The sequence below is a fragment of the Triturus cristatus genome, chromosome 2_2 (genome assembly GCF_964204655.1).
Source record: "Triturus cristatus chromosome 2_2, aTriCri1.1, whole genome shotgun sequence".
NCBI classification, from domain to species: domain Eukaryota; kingdom Metazoa; phylum Chordata; class Amphibia; order Caudata; family Salamandridae; genus Triturus; species Triturus cristatus.
Genome location: NC_140582.1, coordinates 627,595,049 through 627,617,927, shown reverse-complemented (window position 1 = coordinate 627,617,927; position 22,879 = coordinate 627,595,049). Strand labels below are relative to the sequence as shown.

The window sequence follows — 22,879 nt, the reverse complement described above, 5'->3', positions numbered from 1 at the left end:
GGACCGCAGGCCCTTCCTGCTGACATAGGAAAGATGGACGGCCGTCAGTCCAGACTAGTTTTTGACACCAAGAAGGCGGCCACGCAAACTACGCCGGATGACTCCACCCTGGAGGCTGGTAAAGTGTCGCAGCCACAACCATCGACCCGAGGTAATGAGGTCAAAGCATTACTCCTCGCCTTACAGCATAGCATGTCCGACTTATCAGGCAAGATGGACACTGTGAACTCTCGCCTGGATTTTCTAGTCCAGAAGGTGGATAAACATGACGGGCAGCTTAAAGAGGCCAAGCGGCACATTTTGGACAATGAGGATGCCACCGCACAGGTGCAGAGGCAGGTGGCACAGATGGACAAACTCCTCAAGGTGATAGCCGCCAAAAATGAGGACTTAGAAGCCCGTAGCCACCGGAACAACATCCGGATTATGGGCATTCCGGAGACCACCAACACGGGCCGCATCGAGGAGTATATCGAACGGCTGCTGCGCGGCGCCTGTGATGGGAATCCTTTCTCGGCCCAATTCATCGTGGAGCGGGCTCATCGCTCTCTGGGGCCGCGTCCCCCGGTTGGTGGGCCCCCCAGGCCTATGGTGGCCCGACTCCTCAACTATCGCGATCGCGATGTGGTCCTGCGACTGACGCGGCAGCAGAAGTCCTTACAATATGACGGCGTGGAGTTCACTATCTTCCCAGACTTCACCATCACAGTTCAGGAGGCGCGCATATTCCTGGGAGTCAAACAGAAGCTCCGCAGGGCCCAGATCGAGTACGCTCTCTTGTACCCAGCGCCCCTCAAAGTCTCTCATCGAGGGGAAAAACATCATCTTCACGAACCCGCATCAGGTAGAGGAATTCCTAAAATCGCTCCCCCGACATTCTCCAGGTGGTGTGACGAGTGGTCGGGCCTCCAGACCGGACTCTCCTTCGGCGGATTGAGGTCTCTCACGCGTCTGTGGGCTGGGATGGAGACTCCTGGACTCCTCGCTGTGCTATCCCTGCTCCTCCTGCCGGGCTGCTTCGGTGGCTGCGGCGGGTCCTTTCTGTCGGGCCCGCATTGCACCCTTGCTGGGGCCCTTGAACTTTCGCCTGCTGGATGAGCGCAAATAGAGGCCCAGTCGAACTGTTTTGCTGGAACTGTTCTACTTCTCCGTTGGATGTTTGTTACCATGCCCCTTCATAGCAGAGGGTAACCCTATACGTATTGCCAAGCACCTCTCTCTCTCCCATGCCTGAGTCTTCCCCCTTTGGGACACTGAGACTTTGGTTAACCAGGCTGTGGGAAGAGAGGTTTCAGTGTTGCCCCGGTGACCCCCTACATGGGTATTCCCCCCTACTTTCTGTGGCTCTTCCATGGGCTGTTTGTACCATCTCATTTGGTTTGAAATGTTTTGTTCTGGTTTGTAGGGATATCGACGGGGAGGGACGATCCCGGCACGATTGGGGTGCTGTTGTGGGTGGGGAAATCTTATTGCGTATTAGAGGTTCCAATATTGTTCATCTTCAGACATCCTCACTAGCACACGTCGGCGCATATTCATGCCATCCTTCTCGCAGGGTATCCACCATTAGAACATCCACTACAATGCAATGCCTTTGACCACTGCCCCGTTACGCCTACACCTACTCACTTGGAATGTTAGAGGTATGGGGAACCCCCGGAAACGTCATCAACTCTTGGCCTATCTTGATAGACATCATGTTCATATGGCGATACTAACGTGGACGATCCTGAATATTACAATGCACTTTGGGGGCAAATCTTGAATGTGGGCTCGACCCATATACTCTGGGGTGGGGACCTGAATACAACCCTATGTCCTGGACTGGATCATTCTCAAGCCATGCCCCACCACTATACTAAAACCCAGCTTACACTCTCGGAACTCCTCTCTGCACACAGGCTCATAGACGCGTGGAGGCAGTCTCATCCGGGGCAGAAGGAGGGCACTTATTACACCACGGCGCGTGCCGCCTGGTCGTGCCTTGACTACTGGTTGGTCTCCCGTGGGGTGGGGCCATGGATTGTTGCCACCACCCACATGGCCAGAACGCTCTCGGACCATGCACCCGTGCTCCTACAGGTGACTCCCCCGAACTCTATCGCCTCCCCCTTTAGTTGGAGGTTGGTGCCTGAGGCACTGCTTGACGCTGTGTTCCGAGCGGAGCTAGGCGTGGAGATAACTGTTTTTTTTTTACCGTAACAGAGGTTCAGTTACCAGTGTGGGCACCCTCTGGGATGCTTTTAAAGTCACCATTCGAGGCTTTTGCATGTTGAAAAGCTTCGGTGTCCTCCGGGACATCCGGCGGGAGCTGCGCTGACTGGAAGGGGAACTCAAACATTTAGAGGCGGACATGTGTGTGATGCGTCGGGTGCCCAGGCGGCCGCGATGCGGGACAAGCTCACCGAATATACGGAGGCGGCCGAGCGTGAGACTCGCTTTCGGGGAAAATACTTCACTGCGTGCCGGTACGGGGAGGGGGAGTGGCCGGGGAGGGCGTTGGCCGTGGAGGTGCGACAACCTCGCTTCTCTAATTATATCCTCGACATTTTGGATGCTGCGGGGACACGACACAGAGATAGCCGCGACATTTTACTTGTTTTCACCTCCTTTTACGAGGAACTGTATACTTCGCATCAGGCTGCGCCTCTAGACTTCTCTCCTTTCTTTCAAGCTATCTCTCTCGGCTGGCTGGGGAACTCCCAGTGTGGATTTTTGGATGCACCTTTTGAGGGAGACTAATTCCGAGAGGCAATCATAAAGATGAAATCAGGGAGGGCCCCGGGCTCTGATGGTTTGCCCGTGGACTTTTACAAAGCCTACATGGAGCAGTTAATACCCATATTACGGGAGGTTTACGAGGAGGCTTTGGAGGCTCAGCTCCTTCCGGACACCATGAGGGAATCGCCTATCGTCTCCCTCTTGAAAACTGGCAAGCCCGCTGACCGTTACAATTCGTACAGGCCCCTGTCCCTTATCAATGCCGACGCAAAGATCCTCGTGAAACTCCTAGCGAATCGGCTAAGTCTCCTGATGGAGAAACTGGTGCTACCCGACCAGTCGGGTTTCATACCGGGCAGGGCGACCTGCCACAACCTACGCATTCTGTTCTCGGTCATGCACAACGTCGATCCCCAACTGGCTCTCGTGGAGGTCTTTTTAGATGCCATGAAAGCCTTTGACTCGGTGGAGTGGGACTACCTGTTCACTACTCTTCAGAACATGGGCCTTTCTGTTAGGTTTTTGGCCTGGATACGTCTACTTTATAGTTCCCCCACTGCCAGGGTGTGAATAAATGGGCATACCACCACGTCTATTTGGCTCATGAGGGGCACCCGGCAGGGCTGCCCACCCTCGCCACTTCTTTTTGCCCTAGTAATGGAGCCACTCGTGGCGAAACTCAGGCAATATCATCAAGAGAAAGCTCTTAGGTGCCTGCTACGTCCCATATTGATTTCCTTATATGCGGATGACGTCACTCTCTGTGAAACATCCACAACACAACCTTAATCCGCTTCTGTGGGAATTTGTGCGCTTCGGTGGTCTTTCAGGGATCACAATCAACTGGGCTAAATCCCAGATATTCCCGCTCACCGCGGCGGCGGTACCATTTGACATTGACTACCCAATTGAATGGTGTACGGAGGAGGTGCGGTATTTGGGGGTGCAGATCACTAATGACCGCGAGGAGCTATTACGATGTAACTATGGTCGTGCACTGGAGCACATCACGGGCTGCATTAACAGGTGGATAGCCCTTCCCCTCACTATCACGGGCGTATATCGCTCATCAAAATGATTATCCTGCCTAAGTTTTTATACTTCTTCTTAAACATACCATTGTATCCTGGCAAACCCTTTTTTAAGATGCTTCGGTCGGAGCTCATTCGACTCGTATGGGGGGTAAACAGCCACGTCTGCAGTGGGATATCCTTACTCGCCCTTACTCGCAGAGAGGATTTGATGTACCCAATTTCGAACTCTACTATCTGTGTGCTCAGGCGCACTTCGTGCATTATTGGACCATCCCCCCCGGTACATGCCTCAGGTTGCTACGGAGCACTGGCTGGCACATCCCATTCCACTGGACGGTTTCCTCCTGTCTTGCCCTGAGGGCCGCCCGGAAGGACTATCTTCGGTAGATTGCACTGTCAGGGCCTGGCAACGTCTCTCCCACTTACTCAGGGCGCCGATGCTCTACTCCCCACTGCTGCCTCTCACGTACTATCCCAAAATGCCCCTACTTCAAGAGGGAATTTTCTCTCAGACTAAGACTAAGCATGGCATTAGATGCTGGGGAGACCTTTATTTGAATGGCAAATTCAGGACCATGGCGCAACTTTTTCAAAGGGCCCCGCCCTCCCTTATGGATGTCTTTCTCTGTGTGTTTGAGACACGGCATAAGGGAACACACACCATCGTACCCAAGGGAGCCTCCCACGGTCGCCCCGCTCCATCACATACTGCACGCACCGGAGGCCTCGCACCTTGTGTCCACACTATACCATAGCCTCTACATGGACATGGAATATGTTCAGTGCGCGGCACGTGCAAATGGTGCGCAGACCTGGGACATGATATTACTGACTTGCAGTGGGACTACTGCTGCAAACAGACTGAGCTTGTGTCCTCAAGTAGCCGTTTACGCATCACACATAACAAATTCCTCCATCGAATGTATTATACACCCATCCGCCTATATCGATATGGACTGCGGGACAGTGCACAATGTGATAGGTGCAGATCAGATAATGTAGACTTTCTACATTTGTCCTGGGATTGTGGGGTAGTGCACACATATTGGCAACAGATTTTTGATGCTTTGGAGCTCATGACGCCCCTGAAGCTACCGAGATCCCCCTTACTTGCACTGCTTGGTCACACTGCTGAGCTGCCAGCGGCATGCCATAAATTCATCACTGTCAGTACGCTGTTAGCCAGACGCAGGGTAATTTGTAGATGGGGTAGGGGCAGAGCACCGAAGTTTAAGGACTGGCTCAGTGACATGATCCTTTGGCAGGAGCAGCTGACAACCTATGCGGACCTCCTCCCCGCATCCGCCAGACCCCGTGACATATGGGCCACCCTCACACCTCGTACCTCATTGAACACCCTGTCAGACCCACTGTTGGCTAGCCCCCCCCCCCCCACCCCCCCCCCTACTCATCACCTTACACAATTTTTCTGGATGTATACTCTTTACGCTTCAGTGGGAGGTTTGCCTGCTTTTACCCTTTAGCGAGTGCGCACAGTTGGACCATAGACCTGTATCCGCGCATTGGTGCTGACACTGGCACTTTCATTGGTCTCCACTGAACTTTGGACAGTATACCTCCACGCCATTACTGATTTTGTGTAAGCTGCTGGAACCCTTGTACCATGCTGATTGTGCTCAGACGGTATTGTATGTACTGGAACCATACTATGAAAATTGATTAATAAAATTAACAAACAAAAAAAAAAACTTTCAAATCTGGGGCAGAGACTAAGGTCCAATTTCAGGAGATCTCTCTTTTAGCAAGCAGAGTTCCCAGGCCTACAAGATACCTGCCAGATCTCCTTCCAACCAATCATCCTGCAGGCTCAGAAGCGCAATTTGAGGTGAGCAATCCACTGGTCTCGCCAACACATTAGACTAACCCCCCAGTACCTGGGTTCAGTAATGGTGCACAACATGGCACAGCTAGACTACATGACAGAAGTCAGCCACTGCCGCCCTGCAGTGATGAAAATCGGGCGATTGGAGCTGACTCGTTTTCCAAAGCTGCAGTGGGGTCAAGTACATAGTGTTCAGAAAGTTCACTTGGATTAAGCGAAGCCTGGCGGATATAGCCATTTCCCTCCGTGCCATGAATACCTTTCTCCATTCTCCATCTTCTATACTACCAATCCAGGATTCCCAGCATTCATGTTGGGGGGAAAGCAACTCCGGGACATTGGTAACCAGTGACCGATTATAGTAGAAGTACCGCCCTGACCCAAATGGCCCATAAGCAGCTTGGCCTCTATAGGGCTAAATTCAGGAACCTCCCTAAGGAAAGTATGATGAGACAACAGGGTGTCCCGGAGCTGCAAGACTTTGAAAAATTGGGAGTATTGCAGCAGTTAGCCTGCAGATCCAGACAGGACCACATGTGTGACCCTTGCCATATGTCACCCAGGTGGGAAATACTGATAATGTCCTACTTGCCAAACTCTGCCAGGCCGACCACTCGGCAGAGCCTTGTGCCTCTCCAAAGAGGAGTTTGGAGAGTAAACCTCCCATCATAAGCATTCCACCTCAATGTCATTGCCACGTCCCAAACACCAACCTTGTAAGGTCTGGGAGAGAGCGGGGGATCAGCAAGCCATATAAGCTAGCTACCACCATCTCCCACAACATAAACGCCAGCTCTGCCTAGTATGATTGGTCGTCGCGGTCACCGTGGAGCCAATCTTTCAGGACCATAAGTTGGGAGGCCCAGTAATATAACTGTAAGTACGCACCCGCCACGCCACTGTAAAACGTTGATATCACTCAGTTTTCAAAGGTGATACGCGGCACTCAATAAGCCCACAAGAGGTAACGCATTGCCACATGCATGTTGGTAAACCAGCTCTTGGAGAGGGGAGGGGGGAAATTTTGCAAAACATATAAGAAGCATGGCAGAACCATCATTTTGAACAGGGCGGCAGAAAAGTCCACCTCTCCAGATCCTTCTTTATTTGGGTCACTACGGGCGTCGGGTTCAAGTACGAAGTAAGAGTATGATGGAGCGAAATGTGAATGCAGAGGAAAAGGAAGCACAATATATGGAGGGCTATGCGAGCTTGCCAGCTCTGATGTTGCTCGTCATCTGTCAGGGGGATTAAGAGGGATTTATAAATTGATGAGCATGCCGAAAGCATGTCCATATAGGTCCAGCATATGGAGTAATCGGGGGGGGGGGGGGGGGGGGCACCTCATGGCGGGTCAGCCAGAAAAAGCAAATCATCATTCGCATATAGGGCAATGTGGGTCTCCTCTTGGCCCTTACCCATTGAAACCCCGGATCTGCACATCACAACGAACACATGTTGCTAGGGGCACTTTTGCAAAGGCAAAAAGAAGAGGGGACTGTGGACAACCCTGCCTGACACCATGTTGAATTGGGAATACCCGTGAGAGGACCTGATTGACCTGTACCTGAGCCGTGGGTCCAGCATACAAAGTCTAGACATAGGAAATAAAACGAGGGCCAAAGCCAAGGCGACCAAGTGAAATGAAATGAAATGAAATGAAAATGAAATGAAAAATTATATTTATATAGCGCGTAACTACCCGGAGGCCTCGTCGCGCTTCAGCAATTACTATGACGAGCTCCAAGGTACATTAGCACGCTTTCGCAAACAAATGGGTTTTTAGGACTTTCCTGAATGCCATCCTATTGTTGATCTGTCTAATACTCACAGGAAGGGAATTCCATAGTTTGGCGGCAGAGTGTGAGAAAGAGCGACCGCCCCAACGGGCTTTGATAACCTTTGTTGGAGTTGCTAAGTGCAGTGAGCCGGAACGAAGGGCTCTGGCAGGGACGTAAGGCACTACAAAGGGGAACAAGATGGCAGGGCCTGTTGAATGAAAAGATTTGTGCACTATGCACATCGCCTTAAACTGAGCTCTGGCAGTCATTGGGAGCCAATGAAGCTCCTTAAGGACTTTCTTAGCTGATTGCCAACGAAGAATATTAAACAATAGCCGGGCGGCACAGTTTTGGGTGACTTGGAGCCTTTTGGTCACCGCTACAGGGGCGCCCAAATATAAGGCGTTCCCGTAATCCAGGCGAGAGAGAATCAGGGCCTGAACCATGACTCTCCTCGCCTGGAAAGGGAGCAGAGGAAGGACCTTGCGGAGCATTTTCATTAACCCAGCACAAGTTGAGGCAGTCTTGGTGGCTTGGACCGAGAAATCAAGCGCCCTGTCAAGCCAGATTCCAAGGCTCTTTATCTGGGGCTTAGGGAGGGGAGGAGTGCCAAGGCATGTAGGCCAAATAGAGGCCAAAGTGTTCGGTAAGGAATTACCTAATAACATGATCTCCGTCTTCTCCCCGTTAAGTTTAAGACAAGACGCATGCATCCACTCAGCAACAGCCTCTAGACACAGGGTGTTAGATGACCCCTCCGAGTGGTCCAAAGAGACCACCAGTTGGGTGTCGTCTGCGTAGGTGACGATACGCACACCAAAGGGCTGAACTATATTTGCTAGAGGTTGCATATAAACATTAAAAAGAGTGGGGCTCAGGGACGAACCCTGCGGAACCCCACAACTGAGTGGTTGCTTGGCCGAGATCGTCTCACCCTCGAACACCTGAAAAAAACGCTCATCCAGGAAGGAAGTCAGCCATTCCAGGGGCGCGCCCGACACACCCATGCCTTTCAAACGATGTAATAGGATGGCATGGTTGACAGTGTCGAACGCGGCACTGAGGTCGAGTAGTATGATGGCTGCTTTTCCTCCCTGGTCCAGCACCGCTCTAGTCTCTTCTGTTACTGCTATAAGGGCAGTTTCAGTTCCATGCTGAGGGCGGAAACCCGTCTGAGAGACACATAGTAGGCTATTAGATTCTAAATAGTCCACTAAGATGTTATTAATGTGTCTCTCAAGAAGTTTGCTCATCCAAGGAAGTAGGGAGATAGGGCGAAAGTTGGCCAAATTGTTCTGATCTAAGGTGGGTTTTTTCAGAAGTGCCCTAACCATCGCACACTTCCATTGGACTGGGACAGAATTCGAAGCAATGGCAGCATTGAGGACATCCAGGATGGCAGGACAGATGACGTCGATTACTTTGATAAGAGTCTGAGGAGGTGCTTGGTCGTTAGGGGAACCCGAGGTGACTTTAGGGATTATTCCATCCAATAAGGAGGAGTCTAGAAGGGGGAATTTGTCCAACAGGCAAGAAGTCATCGTGTCGGGGTCCATTGTGGTGGTAGGCTCCAAGTTCCCACCAGCTATGGAGAAAGAGGAATAGATAGTTGAAATCTTCTGGGAGAAGAAAATTGCTAAGTTATTGCAACGGGTTTTTGCGCCGTCAAGTGACTGACGCTCAGGGGGAGGGGGAGTGATTAAGGATTTAGCAATTTTAAAAATTTCCTTAGGAGAATTGGCAGCTAAACGAATTTTTGATTCATAAAACTGAGCTTGGGCAGATTTAATTTCACTTTTGTAGAGCTTTATAGCAGCTCGGTACTCCACTTTTTTAGATTGAGAATATTCTTGTCTCCAGGCTCTCTCTAGTTTGCGACAGAGTTGTTTCCTAGACCTGAGAGCAGGCGAGTACCAGGGAGCAACTTTGGGTCTATTTATTAGATGCAAAGATTCCTTTGGAAGGACTAGATCGAGGGTGCTGGAGATCCAATTGTCAAAATTGACAGTGGCTGTGTCGGGGTTAGTCACCTCCGGGGCTGGCTGATCAATGAGAGCTAGTTTCCATTTAGCAAGTGGAAGTAAAGCCCATTTTCTTCCCCAGCGCTTATTGTGGGAGTGTGACATAGAAAAGCTGCCAGTAGACCAAGAAAAAGGTACCAAAAAGTGATCGGTCCAGGGTAGTGGTATAGGTGTCTCCACGGTTAGGCTCTCTAGATTACTGTAAATGTGATCTAGAAGATGGCCCCTTATATGCGTCGGTTGAAAGCCTTTCTGTAGCAGGTCCATAGCCTGCAGATTAGATCGAAGGCTATTGGCATCTGCGTCAAGTGGGACATCCAAATGCAGGTTCAGGTCTCCTAGCAGAGTAAAATTTGCTGAAGACAACACTAAGTCGGCAACTGTGTCCGTTATATTGGTGATAAAATTGCTGAGGGCGCCAGGTGGTCGATAGACTAACATACCAGAAAAAGTGTTTAAGGCGGAGAATTCAAGAGTAAAGTGTAAAGTCTCACAGGCTGGCGTAGAGGATGTGGTGACACGACATCTAAAATTGTCCCTGTAAATAATGGCCAGTCCTCCCCCTCTACCTGTCTTACGATCCAAACGTTTACAGGTATAGCCTTGGGGGGTGGCCCATACAATTGTAGGATCGATATCTAGCTGAAGCCAAGTCTCCGTTAAAAAAAGGGCATCAGGTTTAAGATCTTCTATCAACATAGCTAGTTCAATATGATGTTTTGGCAGGGATCGGCAATTGAGGAGACACATCTTCCATTTGCGCGTAAAGGAATGATTCCCTGAGTCTGGAGGTGAAACACTCCAGTCACAGGTTTTGCAGCGGGCCTTACGGTTTATAGGCAAGACCGAATGTAGGCAGGCAGCTTTAGTAGTAGAACGAAGTGCATGCAGCAAAGGAGCACTGTAAATAACACGGTTGCCTACCATGTCTGCGGAACTGGGGATGGGGACTGGAGCTGGAGCGACCGGTCGCGGACTGGCGCAGACTGGCTTCTCTTTGGCGCCTCTTCGGCGCGTCTATGGCGCTCCCGCTCCGCGTGCCGCTGCGCGGTGCAACAGTGGATTAAATAGATTAGGCTCAGAGGAGACTGGAGCGTCAACCCCCTAAGATGGCCGCCCTATAATGGCACCACCAGGAAGTGAACGCGCTCTGTACTCCCTCCACATCAATCAGCCTAACGCTGCGGTGGACCGGGGAGTCAGAGTACAATTCAATTTAAAATGACAAAAATAGCAGCAACAATGTAGCAAGCATAAAAACGTTTTTTAGATAAAACACCAATAGCAAAGCACCCACGATGTTCTTAGCTGAAGCGCTAGTGCAAAAATGACTCGTATCAAGTGCATTCCATAAGCAATCCCAATCGAGGTAGTCAAAGGCCTTCTTGAAATCTAAAAGAAGAAAGGCGGTACACCCCAGTAAAAGATCATGGTAAACCACAGCTACCTTTACTCTACGAATACATAAACCCACATTGATTGGGGTGGATTAGCTTGTGGATGACCTTTAAGGAGCCGATTAGCTAACTCCTTGGCATATATCTTAAGTTCGGTATTAATAAGAGAACTCAGACGATAGTATGAGTAATCCACAGGGGACCGCGCATTGTGCAGGACCACAATGGTCGCCTTTTTCAGCTTAGCAGTGAACTGGCCTTTCTCTATGGCTTCGTTATATAACACCATTAACTGAGGCAGCAGTGATTTCCGGAACCCCTGGTAGTTCTCCACCCGTCTGGCATCTTACTGGGGTTCACGTGTGACAGGGCTGTGTCAATCTCTTCAGGGGTGTTGGGCTCATCTAGATCTTACGGATTTGATGCCACGAGGGTGAGCAGTGGCAGGTCTGCTATCAGAGGAGGAGTACTTGTGCCGGGGTCTCGGGTGCTGCGCATATAGAGTGCAGTAGTAGTCCGCAAATGAGAAGGCAGTATCCCGGGCCTGTGTAACCAACCGCCAGTCGGGCTCCAGGATGCTAGGGCCCACTCTGTCTGCCAAGCTGTGAGTTGCCAGCCAGTATAAAAGCTTGCCCGATTTATCCCCTCAACTGTAGACCATACTTTGGGAGGCGATCCAACACAGCCTGGCTTCCTCGAGACACGGTTGTCTCAACAACAGCCTATCCAGTGTCATTTGATTCGGCTTTGTCCTCATCAGAACGCTCCTCTGCCATTGCAATGCGAGCCTCCATCCCTTCAGTCTGTAGTAGTCTCTGCTTATCCCGGGCATGGAAATGTGTGCGTGTATCATGCCGCATGAAAGCCTTGCCCGCTGTCCAAAATGTTCCCAGGGAGTCCACTGAAAACACATTCGGGGCCAAAAAAGTATTGAGTTCCTTTGAAATAAATTCAACAGCATCAGTATCCATGAGACGACATGCACTGGGTGTCAGATAAAGCATTCCCCCTGTTCTCCACTGCTCAGCTGAACAGTCACCGGGGCATGATCTGAAAACTTCCTGGAGAGGATAGATGACCCTATGATGTGGAGTAAGTCAGTTGTGGGCATAAATACAAGGTCAATATGCGATCTGGTCTTATGTGTGGCAGAAGTGTGGGTTTATGCCTGTGTGTGAGGGTTCCAAATGCCCCAGACATAAAGTCCAAGAATGGACACCCAGTCTGCCAGTCAGGAGGCCGTAGAGTGGGAGCCATCCGATATCCTATAGCTGTCTACGACGGAGGACATAACCATATTAAAATCACCCCCCACCACTGTGACACCTGTGGGATGCCTGCCAGCACAGCCCTCACTGCATCCAGCGTGGAGCCGGGGATCTGGGAGGGGAAATATATGCTCATTAGGTTAGACGTCTGACCTCCAATCGCTCCTTCCACTGTGACATACCTACGCTGTGGGTGCACCGCACTATGGGAGACCCCCATGTGCAAGCGTTTGTGTCAAAATGGCCACTACCCCCAGGCATCCCTTAGTGTAACCACATGGTAGACCTTCTCGTACCCATACCGGGCCAGGAAGCACGGCGCTTCGCAAAACCAAGCACTGCTCTCTGCTTAATGAGATCATTCAGGCTAGTCTTCCTAATGATGGGGCTGACAACCAGAAGCTGAACTGACTGATCAGATATCTCCACTCCTCCAGTGAGTGGGAAAATCATAAAGATGTTCTTAAGTGTTTATATGTTGTGTATATTGGTGTTACAGCGAATTGGAGAATTGTGCAATGCTCAAAAGTTTGAGGATTTCATTTCACTTTCTTGGGCTATGATGGTTGAGTTGTCCGTGCATAATATCGATGGTGGTTAAGGATTCAGATAGAGTGTGAAGCAATCAAATAAATCTTAACTGAGGTCACTGAACAGAAAGAGCTGAAGTCTAGAAAACATTGGTTATGATGATACAGATTACTATGCAGATTACTATACAGATCAGACAAACCATAAAGTCCTAGTGATAAAATGTTTATAGTGAATATAGGAACCATTCTCTCTACAGTGTCCCAAGCACAGAATTCACTTAAATAGTTTATAACTCACAATACAATATGATGTTCGTAAGCACCCCAATCCCAGGTAATGTTCCTTTTTCGCTCTTTTGTACCTGAGCAACCTCACTATTTTTGAAGATACTTGGCATGGGTAAAATTTTAATTATGCAGGAGTAATCAGAGTAATTTATGTAATTTCTTGATAGTCTTATGGCACGAAAATACAGAACATCCATGATTATGGCCGGTCGAGTAATTTAGGGATTTTTGGGGCAAAGAAACCTACCACAAGCGAACAGGAACACAACACAAGTGTCAGCTGGTTGCTGCTGTTCATTTTCTGTTACATTTAGTGCCATTAACTCCATGCAAAATGCATCTTCATTCCATTTCGGACGAGAGTGAGTTTTGTGCTAAGAAAATCGAGCTAAATGCAGAGTCATTCTCCTCATGTAATTTTGCTGTAAATTTCTGTAATTACTCTATAGCAAAATATACAAATTACTCCTACTGCTAAAAAGTACTTAGATGTACTATTATGTTGATTCCTAATAATTTTTGGGGTACATTATTATTGTTGTAATTATCACAACAATATTAAGATCTTTGGATTAATCTCGAGAGTAAATCATTGTAACAGTGTGTAAAATCCGATGTGTCCATGGTGATAGCATTATATAAACTACCTCTTGTTTTACCCTGCTCCAAAGAATGCTGTCAGTCTGTGCTCTCTTATTCATATGCTGATAGTTGAGGAAGAAATATTGCATTAACCTTTAGCCTGTTATTCACTGTTTTATTGATTTTACTATGGTGACCCATCAAAGTAGCTTCACTTGCCTGTCTGTATGACGACCCTACCATCGTTCTGACAGTAGAGGTCGAAACTTGAAAGCTCCCTTTTTCACAGACTACATATTAGAACATTGTATTATAGTATATAACTGTTCTTTCATAGCTATAAAATAGGGGTGCTAATTCATTGTTTATCTTGTTCACATCAAATACCTATTGACTGGTCATTGTGCCGTCTTGCACTGTTTGTTCCTTTTATATACTAATTGTCACCATGCACGTTCTTTTCTTATATTTAACTAATGGGGGAACTAAAAGCACTAAACTAGATCTTCCTATATACTCCAAGGCCTCCTCATACATCATGTGATGGCATACTGATGTTTTTGTCACAGTAGGAATCTGATAAATGGAAATAAGTAACTCCGTTGGGAAACTTGTATTTTTATTTGTTTGGTACCCAGTTCCCATATGGAATACCGTGTTTTTGCTCTCCTCCTGTGTTTCTTGTTAATAATAAACCAGCTGCTCAGGCAGATCCAATGCATACAAGTAATCTTGTGTCAAATGTCTGGACCCAGTAGCATCTCTTCTAATGTTAAGAAGATGTAGGTCCCCTTCTTTGAAATAGGGCAGTAACTGATTAAGTTTGGATCCCGGGGGAAAAGTTACCGTAGTGTTCCACTGAGGTAGATGGATAAGGGGTATAGTGACTCAAAAGTGTGAGGTCTTCCCTTTCACCAAGGAGAGGTAAAAGCGCTTCAGGAGGGAATCCTGGTGCTGACAGGCTGGGGGCAGAGCAGGAGGTTTGGCTCAAAAGTAGGTATTATCCTCTTCTTCCTCCTCCACAGTTCTGATTATGAGCAATTTTCTTGGGGTCATGGGGCACTTAGTGGTTAAGTGTCTGTCTCTTGCATGGATTCTTTTCTTTGACATTATACTGTAGGGCCATCAAAGCAGTTACTTAAATTTTTCACTTGAGTATCCAAGTCTCAGGAAACTGAGCAGGCAAGGCTTTACTCTAGGAAATAGTATGGTTTAGAAATCCAGGTAAGCAGTAAGTCATAAGGTGCTAGCACGTTCTACAGATTACGTAGGATTTAAAATGTTTTATAGTGTTTACCTGCTATGGGATAAAGTTTCTGATAACATGGGCTTCTGTGGCCATTGGTATCATGTGTGCGGTGTTCATGAGCTCTCAGATATTTTTGGCAACCGTTGGGGTTACTCTAATTTTTGTAAACAAAATTCTCCTTGAGGGGATCTCCACTGATAATCATTAGTATTGAATATTCCCTTGCATGTGTGTGAACCTGCAGCACATTAAAAAATATATAAAATTAATACTTTTCTCTAGAAAAACCAGTTTTCTCAAAACTAGCCTCCATCTCAAAAAGGGTCAGTGAAAGTCTGAATTGTGGCTATGAGCACTCGCTGCTCCCAATGGCTTTGTCAGCCCCAACTGGTATCTTCCCTTTAGAGTTTTCAATTTACAATGACTTAAGAATTGTAGCACCTAGGAAAAGTGTTCATCCAGTGAGGTCCTGGCCCTGTGCAGTGAGAGCCTCCTATTCCATCCAGGGTTGGAAGGGGGTTATATGGGAACTCCTAAAGGGAGTGGGCGCTTGCTGCTTGTTCCCCAGAAGTAAAGCAAAATAATGTTGCAGCAGCTGTATGGCCCATTTAAGTTTTTATTACTCTTTGGTGTTGGCCTTTATCCTGGTCAGTTAAGCTGCAGTGATTCTTCATGTATTAATCTATTTAGGCATTCACCACACATTCGTTGAAATACTGAGCCTTGTTCCGACGGTATAGGGGTAGGCTCACCAACTGGGATCCTCACAAGCAGGACACTACATGACTGGTGTCCCATACTTGTTGGTAATTGTTGAGGCATGAATTCCATACTAGTGGGTCGTCCTCCACCCTTGTGGGCACTCCTCCCACAGCTATACTATGTGGTAGGTAGGTGTCCCCACCTCACCACTGTGTGCAGATGTTTTTCTATTGGTACTGAAGAATTGCCATTGATCTCCCCGACAAACCAGGCAAGAAACATGTTGGCCTATATAGAAAGAGTAGAGCGTAGATATTTTGACTCATTACAGTTAATAGTCGCCACTCTGTTCCATTTTTTTAATCAGGCAGGGAGCCTACTAGAATAAACGTGTCTTATTGGACTCCCTCACCTGTTTTAATCACTGCACTCACTATTTTACCACATTTACACCTACTAGGCCCCTCACCCCCACGGCACTATACGGCAGGAACAAAAGATCTTCACTAAAGAGCCCCTCATTGGGTGCCTGTCGGGTATTGCAGCGCTGACCCGAAGAGGAGCAGGCCTAATGATGAAGCATGACACCTAGCTGGCTGGGTGTGTGAGGGCCCTAGTTCCGAAGGAAGCAATCCCCCCTTCATTAGGTTAGGACTTCCCCCGTAGTATCAGTTTCACTGGCTCTCACCTTATGTAAGACCCACTAAAGGAGCAACGTACCTTCTTTTTTATGATTGTTTAGGGCATGTACGTTGGACCTTCCCAAAAACCTGGTTGTCCCCCTTTTTGTGATACCTTGTGCAGGACTGTCAGGTGGTTTGTGGTTTCCAGGTGGTCAGGGTTTTGTTCTTCATCTTGCATGGAATGCCTGGGTTTTGCCTCTTTTAATTTCCAACAAAGGAAGCAAAATACGAGTACATTTGTGTCTGCAGTTCTGGTGTACTGTAATTATGTTAGTATATGCAAAGTAATTTAGCAAATTGCAGATTGTTGAAAATGCTGCTGCCAGAATGATTTTAAATTTAAGGAAATTTAAGTCTATTTTATGTGCTTTGGAGAATCACTGGCTGTCAATCAGCGAGAGTATAAAATTAAGGTCTCTATGTGTAGTGCGCAAAACAGTCTACAATAATAGACCTAATCTTTTATCTCAAATATTCTCATTTTAAGTTCTGAGATGCTCTTTTTTTATCAGAGAAGATTTTTCGACTTAATAGTCCAACTTCTCTCAGAGGCACTCTAGATGACAGGGCCTTTTAAAGTAGTTGCAGCAAAGCTGTCGAATAGTGTTCCGCTTGAGCCTTTATTTTTTAAGTTCAGGAAGCAGTTAAAAACCTTACTTTTTCTAGCATGCTACGCCTTACGCCTCAGCTTCATGTTTGAGAATGTCCTATATCAGAAAGGTGATGAGTTGGATGTGCTCTGCGTCAAGGGACCTAAGGGTGTTAGATGTGCTTAATACCTTTTGAAATTCAGGCGTCTGTTCAGATTTAAAGATCATCTTCCCAGGCATTACTTATAAGAAGTAGGAAGGGAGGAAGTAGAGCACTTACTGATCTGGTATGTGTATTGGTTCCACAGATCCCTTATGATTTTTTCTGTGGGTACAGTATAGCACAGTTCATGATGCCTTGTCGGCTTTTTGACCTAACATTCATTTTGAGAGAGAAGTTCTTATACACCTTCCTCGGATCACACTGTTTCTGAGAGTTTTCCAAAAAATTCTTCATTCAGGTAAACCTGTGATCTCTTTCACCTTCTTCAGAAAACACTCATCCATCTCCTCCGGATAAGTGACTTCATGTCCGGTAAAGATGTGATGGTCCTGCAAGTTTCTCTATGATCTCTCACCCTAGTCACCTGGTTGCTGAAGAACTAGTATTTGCCTGCTCCGGCCTCCAGTTAATGAACTTTGGTGTCCTGGTTGTTTACAGAAAGTAAGACACCAAAATAAAGTGCAGTGGCAAATGGCTAAGGTCCTATTATTGGATCTTTCCAATGGCTATCTATTTACACTCTTGCTACTTTTCTATAAATCCTTATGAATACGTTGTCACCTGGACAATAGCAAGACCTACTTTGCAGCCACAGGGAGGCTACATGAACAGGAAAGTGGAATCCTTCTCCGTTGCTAGCGAGCTAGTCAAAGTACATCTGAAGGGCCTTCCGGTCAGGCAGACTGCTGTTTCTTGGGCTCTGACCATGGTCTTGAGCAGATTAATTAATAAATTATTAATAAATAAAATATTAGAGCTCTTGGCATTATACAACTTGAAGCTCCTGTCTTGACTTTCTTCTTAGTTGCCATAGTTTTGTACATGACTTAGGCCCCAGACACCAATCAACTTTGCACTGTGCTTGTCAGGATAAAGTGTCTCTTGGAATTCAATTCACTCTTGTCTTCAAGCTGGTGACTGAGTTTCAGAGAACAAGTAGATTTTTCCCATCAAAATCATTCCACTCACCCATGCCTCTTCAACCGAGTACCACTGCATAACCTTATTGTTGGGGTGCATTACTGTTTTACTTGAATAGACATTGTACTGAGTAACTATGTGTTACATGTGAAGGCAGTTATTCCATCCATGCGGTGGGTTAGATCATCATTCCCAGATGGATTGCATCTTGCACCGCCTTTGCTACTATGTGTATGGACATAGACTAAATTTGGTGCGTAAGCACACATCACCAGTTTGAAAGTGCCTTTAGTGGCATCCTCTATATATGTAACCTTCCAGGACACATATATAATGGCTCTCTTGGCTACTCCACATATATTATGCTGGCTTTTTACTTTTGCGGTTTCCTCCCCAAAGGTGGCAGAAGTCGACATAGACTTTCTAGTGTTCTTAACCATTATGCTGCTGAATCCAATCTTTGCCATCTTCCTCTCTGTTTTTTATGCAATGGAATCTACCCACTGGTTGAAAATGGGAAAGTGAGGTTGTGGGAGGAAGAGACAAGTTAGGTTTATAGTGATTGTTTACTCTTGTTGATGGGAATCTTCATAATCGGAATACTTCTTATCAGCCCCTCAATCATAAAATGTGTACCTACATCCATGGTGTTGATGTGCAAAGCTTTATTAAAAGGCTATGGAAGGAGTTACTGATCAGACTCCAAAAGGTGCCAGCAGAACAAGTACTTCACTTTAAATATGTAGTTTAACGTATTAATTTAACAATGACTTAGGAAGGTGATGGTACTGCAAAACATGTGTAAATGCTGGTTTTAAATTGTAACTTATTTTTCTTAGATGGAACGAATAAACAGGGCCAGAGAACAAGGATGGAGAAATGTGATTGGCACAGGTGGCAGTGGTGAAATTAAGGTAAATGGCTGCTTTCATAAGTAATGTTTATGCATTCTACCTTGTCTGCTGTCATCTTTTATCATGTATATTGATAATAGTATGCTTCACACACAGACTTGGCCTCAGAAAGACAGACAATGAATTGAGGTATGTACAAATCAAGGGTAATTAAAGAATCCAATCAAAGATTTTCTCCAGGGGGCAGAACCAGCACCGGATAACGTAGTCCTGCTGACAGCGATTACACAGTCCCGCAACATGTTGGATGCCAAAATAGGTGCAGAGGTCTCATTCCTGTGTCAAGACCTCTGCAAAGCAGTGGACCGAATTACAGAGGCTCGATTGTCGGTTGTGGAGGACACAGTCACAACCTTACAACCAAAAGTCAACCGCCTAACTGTTATTACTCAAGAACTGGCTACGAGAGCTGAGGATGCAGAGGGCCACGCAAGGCGCAACAATCTACGCTTCAGTGGCTTCCCTGAGGATTGTGAAAAGACCTCCGTGATGAAATTCATAACGTAGTGGCTGCGCTTGGTGATGCTGGAGGTGACCCTCTCCTCATGTTTTGTGGTAGAGCGAGCACACAGAGCCCTGGTTAAGAATCCTCCCCCTGGGGCACGGTCCCGCCCTATTATCTCCAAGCTCCTGAATTATGCGGACAGAGATGCGGTCCTACAATTTGTCAGGGGCCACAGAGATAAACTAATCCAAGGCTTGCAGAATATTATGATATTCCCGGACTATACACGTCTTGTGCAACAGCAGCGACGATCATTCATAGCCGCCAAATGCGAACTGCTTGATCTTAATATCCAATACATGCTGCTGTACCCCGTAAGGATGCGAGTCATATACAAGTCCAAAACTATATTCTTTGACACCCCAGAGGAAATCTTCAAATGGACTGATGAAACTACCTCATTCAGGCCGAATACTCCGCCTCCGTTGGAGTGAGACTCATCTTAGATTACCAGACAGTGCCGCCTGAAGAAACATTCGTCAAAGCGGAGACATCGGTCGCGGTCGAGCTGGAGCTCCCAGGCACAAGGAAAAGACCCGTGAATCGTCTGGACTGAACCATCTGGATCTCCCTGTTTTTCTTGTCTGTCTTCTATACTATATTCTCCTCTTCTCCTTAGTTAGAATCCGTTATTAAGCACAAACTTAGATTGTCCTGGGCCTAACCTATGCATGAGTAACTGATTGATACGATGGGCCATCATGAGATCCACCTACACGCCCTAAAGACTAATGGTTGAGTGGTTGGGGTTAGTGGGGCTCCGTTGGTGTGGGGCCACCCGGGCCCCTGTTGGGGAACCGGCGGAGCCCCCGCTACGACAGATACTTCAAGTTCCTCGAGGTTTGGGGGTGGGGGAGGAACACAGGAATGTTCACGTTGTATGGTTTATATATGTTAATGGCTGGACACTGGCATGGGCGCCTACCTGCTTCCACACACCACACCCATGTACACTGCCGCTCCCCAAGATCTATTAATGGTGGCTACATAGACAACTCGCTCTGGTGAGGTCCATTAATGACTTGGAATGTCATGGGGATGTTAGAAAAAAATCAAACGAGGAGCGGTGCTGAAACAAGCTAAGAGACTTGGAGTAGACATACTGCTGCTGCAAGACACCCACATGATGGGCAATAAAGCTGCCTGCCTTTCACGCTACGGATTTGACCAAATATACCACTCTAGATTTACTGGGGGTCACGGGGTTCAGACATTCGTATTCATCGCAGAATTCCCTTTAGGTGCACCCAGACATGGCTAGATCCCTGTGGGAGATGCACTATAGTCGCTGGTTCATTATATGGAGAACCCCTTGGTAATAGGCAGTTTTTAGGTGTGTCATTGGGACACACCTTCACCAAGAAAGTCATAAGTCTGTGGGGGACCTTGCCTGGCGGTCTGTCCGTGATGGGAAGGGACTGGAGCAACACCGCATATCGACAGGAAAGTTAGTTCTTAGAAGAACTTTTTTTTTTCTTCTTTCTTCTTTTATATTTTTTGGGGGGGTTTTCCAACAATTTTGTGATTTTTTTATTTTTTGTTGGTTTTTCTGGAAAAAACAAAACAAAACAGGAGGAACCAAACAATGAACTTCAGGGAACAAAAAAACCCCAAAAAACTAGCAATTGTGACTTTCTTGCCGGCGGCAGATCAGATCGATCGACTGCTCACCGTAGCACAAAGTCGCATTGCACTTAGTGCAGAGCACTTTTAAAAATTACAATTGAGGACGGATGTCCAAATTTTGGGCTGATGGATGCACTCTTGAAGTGCTTGGCTGCGATGAGGTGGAAGGCGCAGGAGTGTCTCTCATCCGTCGGCATTCTTCTCGTGCAAGATTGTTAGGATGAAGGGTCCTCAGGTGCTTCATCATACTAGCCGTCCCGCAAGAGTATTTCTTGTTAGGATCCCCTCGAGACAGCACTCTTTTGCAAATCTTGCACGTGACCAAGGTGGCATTGGTCTTCGTTTACCTCTCGGGAAAAGTAAAAAATGTCCACACCACTGAAGAAAAACGTGGTGTGCGTGGTGTCTCCTCCAAAAATTCATCCTCAGATGTATGAGGCGATGCAGGTGATGCCTGCTGCCCTGAAGTCATTTTTGGTTGAAAAAAGTTAGAGCTAAGTGTAAACTTAGTCTAAAAAAAATCTTCTTCTCGGCAAAGAGATGCTCCTCCAAAGAGGGTCACAGAAGAATGATTGAATTGGGTGGGGTCTTTCAATAGTTAGAACAGGAAGTGTAATGAACCAATCAAATCTCTTTTTTTGCAGGTCACATGGGATCCGCGCACCCTGCGCTTACGCAGCACGCACCCAGCGCGCATCCGCGAAATTGAATTAAAAAGAAATATAGGATTAGATGTAAAAATATATTACTTTTAAGACTAGTTCAGAGTTTGTCTTCAATTAATATTCACATGAAATACATATATATGTTTTTTTAAATGTTAAATATTTAGCGGGATCCGCACACCTACGGCGTCATAGACACAGATGACGCATCGCAGAAGCGCGTAAATGTCGCGTTGCGTACATCGAACGTGTCGCGTATAGGCTGGGAGTCGCGTTGCGATCGCCCACTAAACACGTACCTAACGCATACCATGCACGGATGCTATCGCGTAGGGATCGAGAACGGTGCGCATAGGGTGCGCGGATCCAAATAACATGGAAAAAAATATATAAAATAAAGTTTTGAACATATAGTTAAAAAAATATTTTTAAAAATATAAAAAATATGTCTGAAAATCCCAATAAAAACAAATAATATTTTTTAATTTTGAAAAGAATTAAATGAAAAAATAGGATCAAAAAATAGTGTTAAAAAAGAATTTCAAAAAAACATAATTAATGAAATTGACACACTGAAATTGGAAAATATAGAAATCCAATGAAAATCATTAAACATGATATCTTTAGAGATAAGTTATAGATAGAAATTATCATTTAAAAAAACCTTTGAAATACACTGAAAAAAACATAGGTTTCATGCACGTTATAGTTAGGAATTGGCATTTAAAAAACCTTTGAAATCAGTTATGTCATCAGTGATGTCATTTCAGATGTCATCAGTGATGTCACTGACCATGTCATGAGTGATGTAATATGTGACGTCATCAGCAGTGCATTGCGGGGGCGCGAGTTATAGTTAGCTGAACTAACTATAACGGGGGAATTTCTAGGGTTTTGTACGAGGGAAATGTCCAGCTAACTATAACGCCCCTGAAACCTATGGTTTTTTCAGTGAATTTCTAAGGTTTTTTAAATGCCAATTCCTAACTATAACGCCCCTGAAACCTTTGTTTTTTTCAGTGAATATATATATAATATTTTTTTTTAGAACTTAGCAACTATAGCAGCCTTTAGACTTTTACGTGAAGTTTTAGTAGCATGACAGACAAACATGTACTCATGGTTAGATTACTTTCCAAGGACATTCATTTTGTGTAGTGTGTAGCCTATTTTTAGGTCTCGCCTACGCAGCGCACATGCGCTGCATAGGCAAAAAGACCTTTTCCGATCGCTTTGGCTTTTCAGCCAAAAACATGCACGTGTTCCATTGCCTTCAATGGCAACGCGTGCACGTCTGGAGATTCACTTGCGGGAGCGCGCGGCGCCATATGGT

The 22,879-nt window shown here is 46.6% G+C and overlaps 1 protein-coding gene across 2 annotated transcripts in view; it reads left to right on the top strand.

Moving 5' to 3' along the window:
• Positions 1-22,879, top strand: part of NEK1 (NIMA related kinase 1) — a 1,277,786-nt gene that overhangs the window by 364,370 nt on the left and 890,537 nt on the right. For both annotated transcript variants that reach the window (XM_085641815.1, XM_085641814.1), the window contains exon 14: positions 18,676-18,750. In XM_085641815.1, coding sequence (XP_085497941.1) covers positions 18,676-18,750 — 75 coding nt within the window. The remainder of the gene's footprint in view (positions 1-18,675; positions 18,751-22,879) is intronic.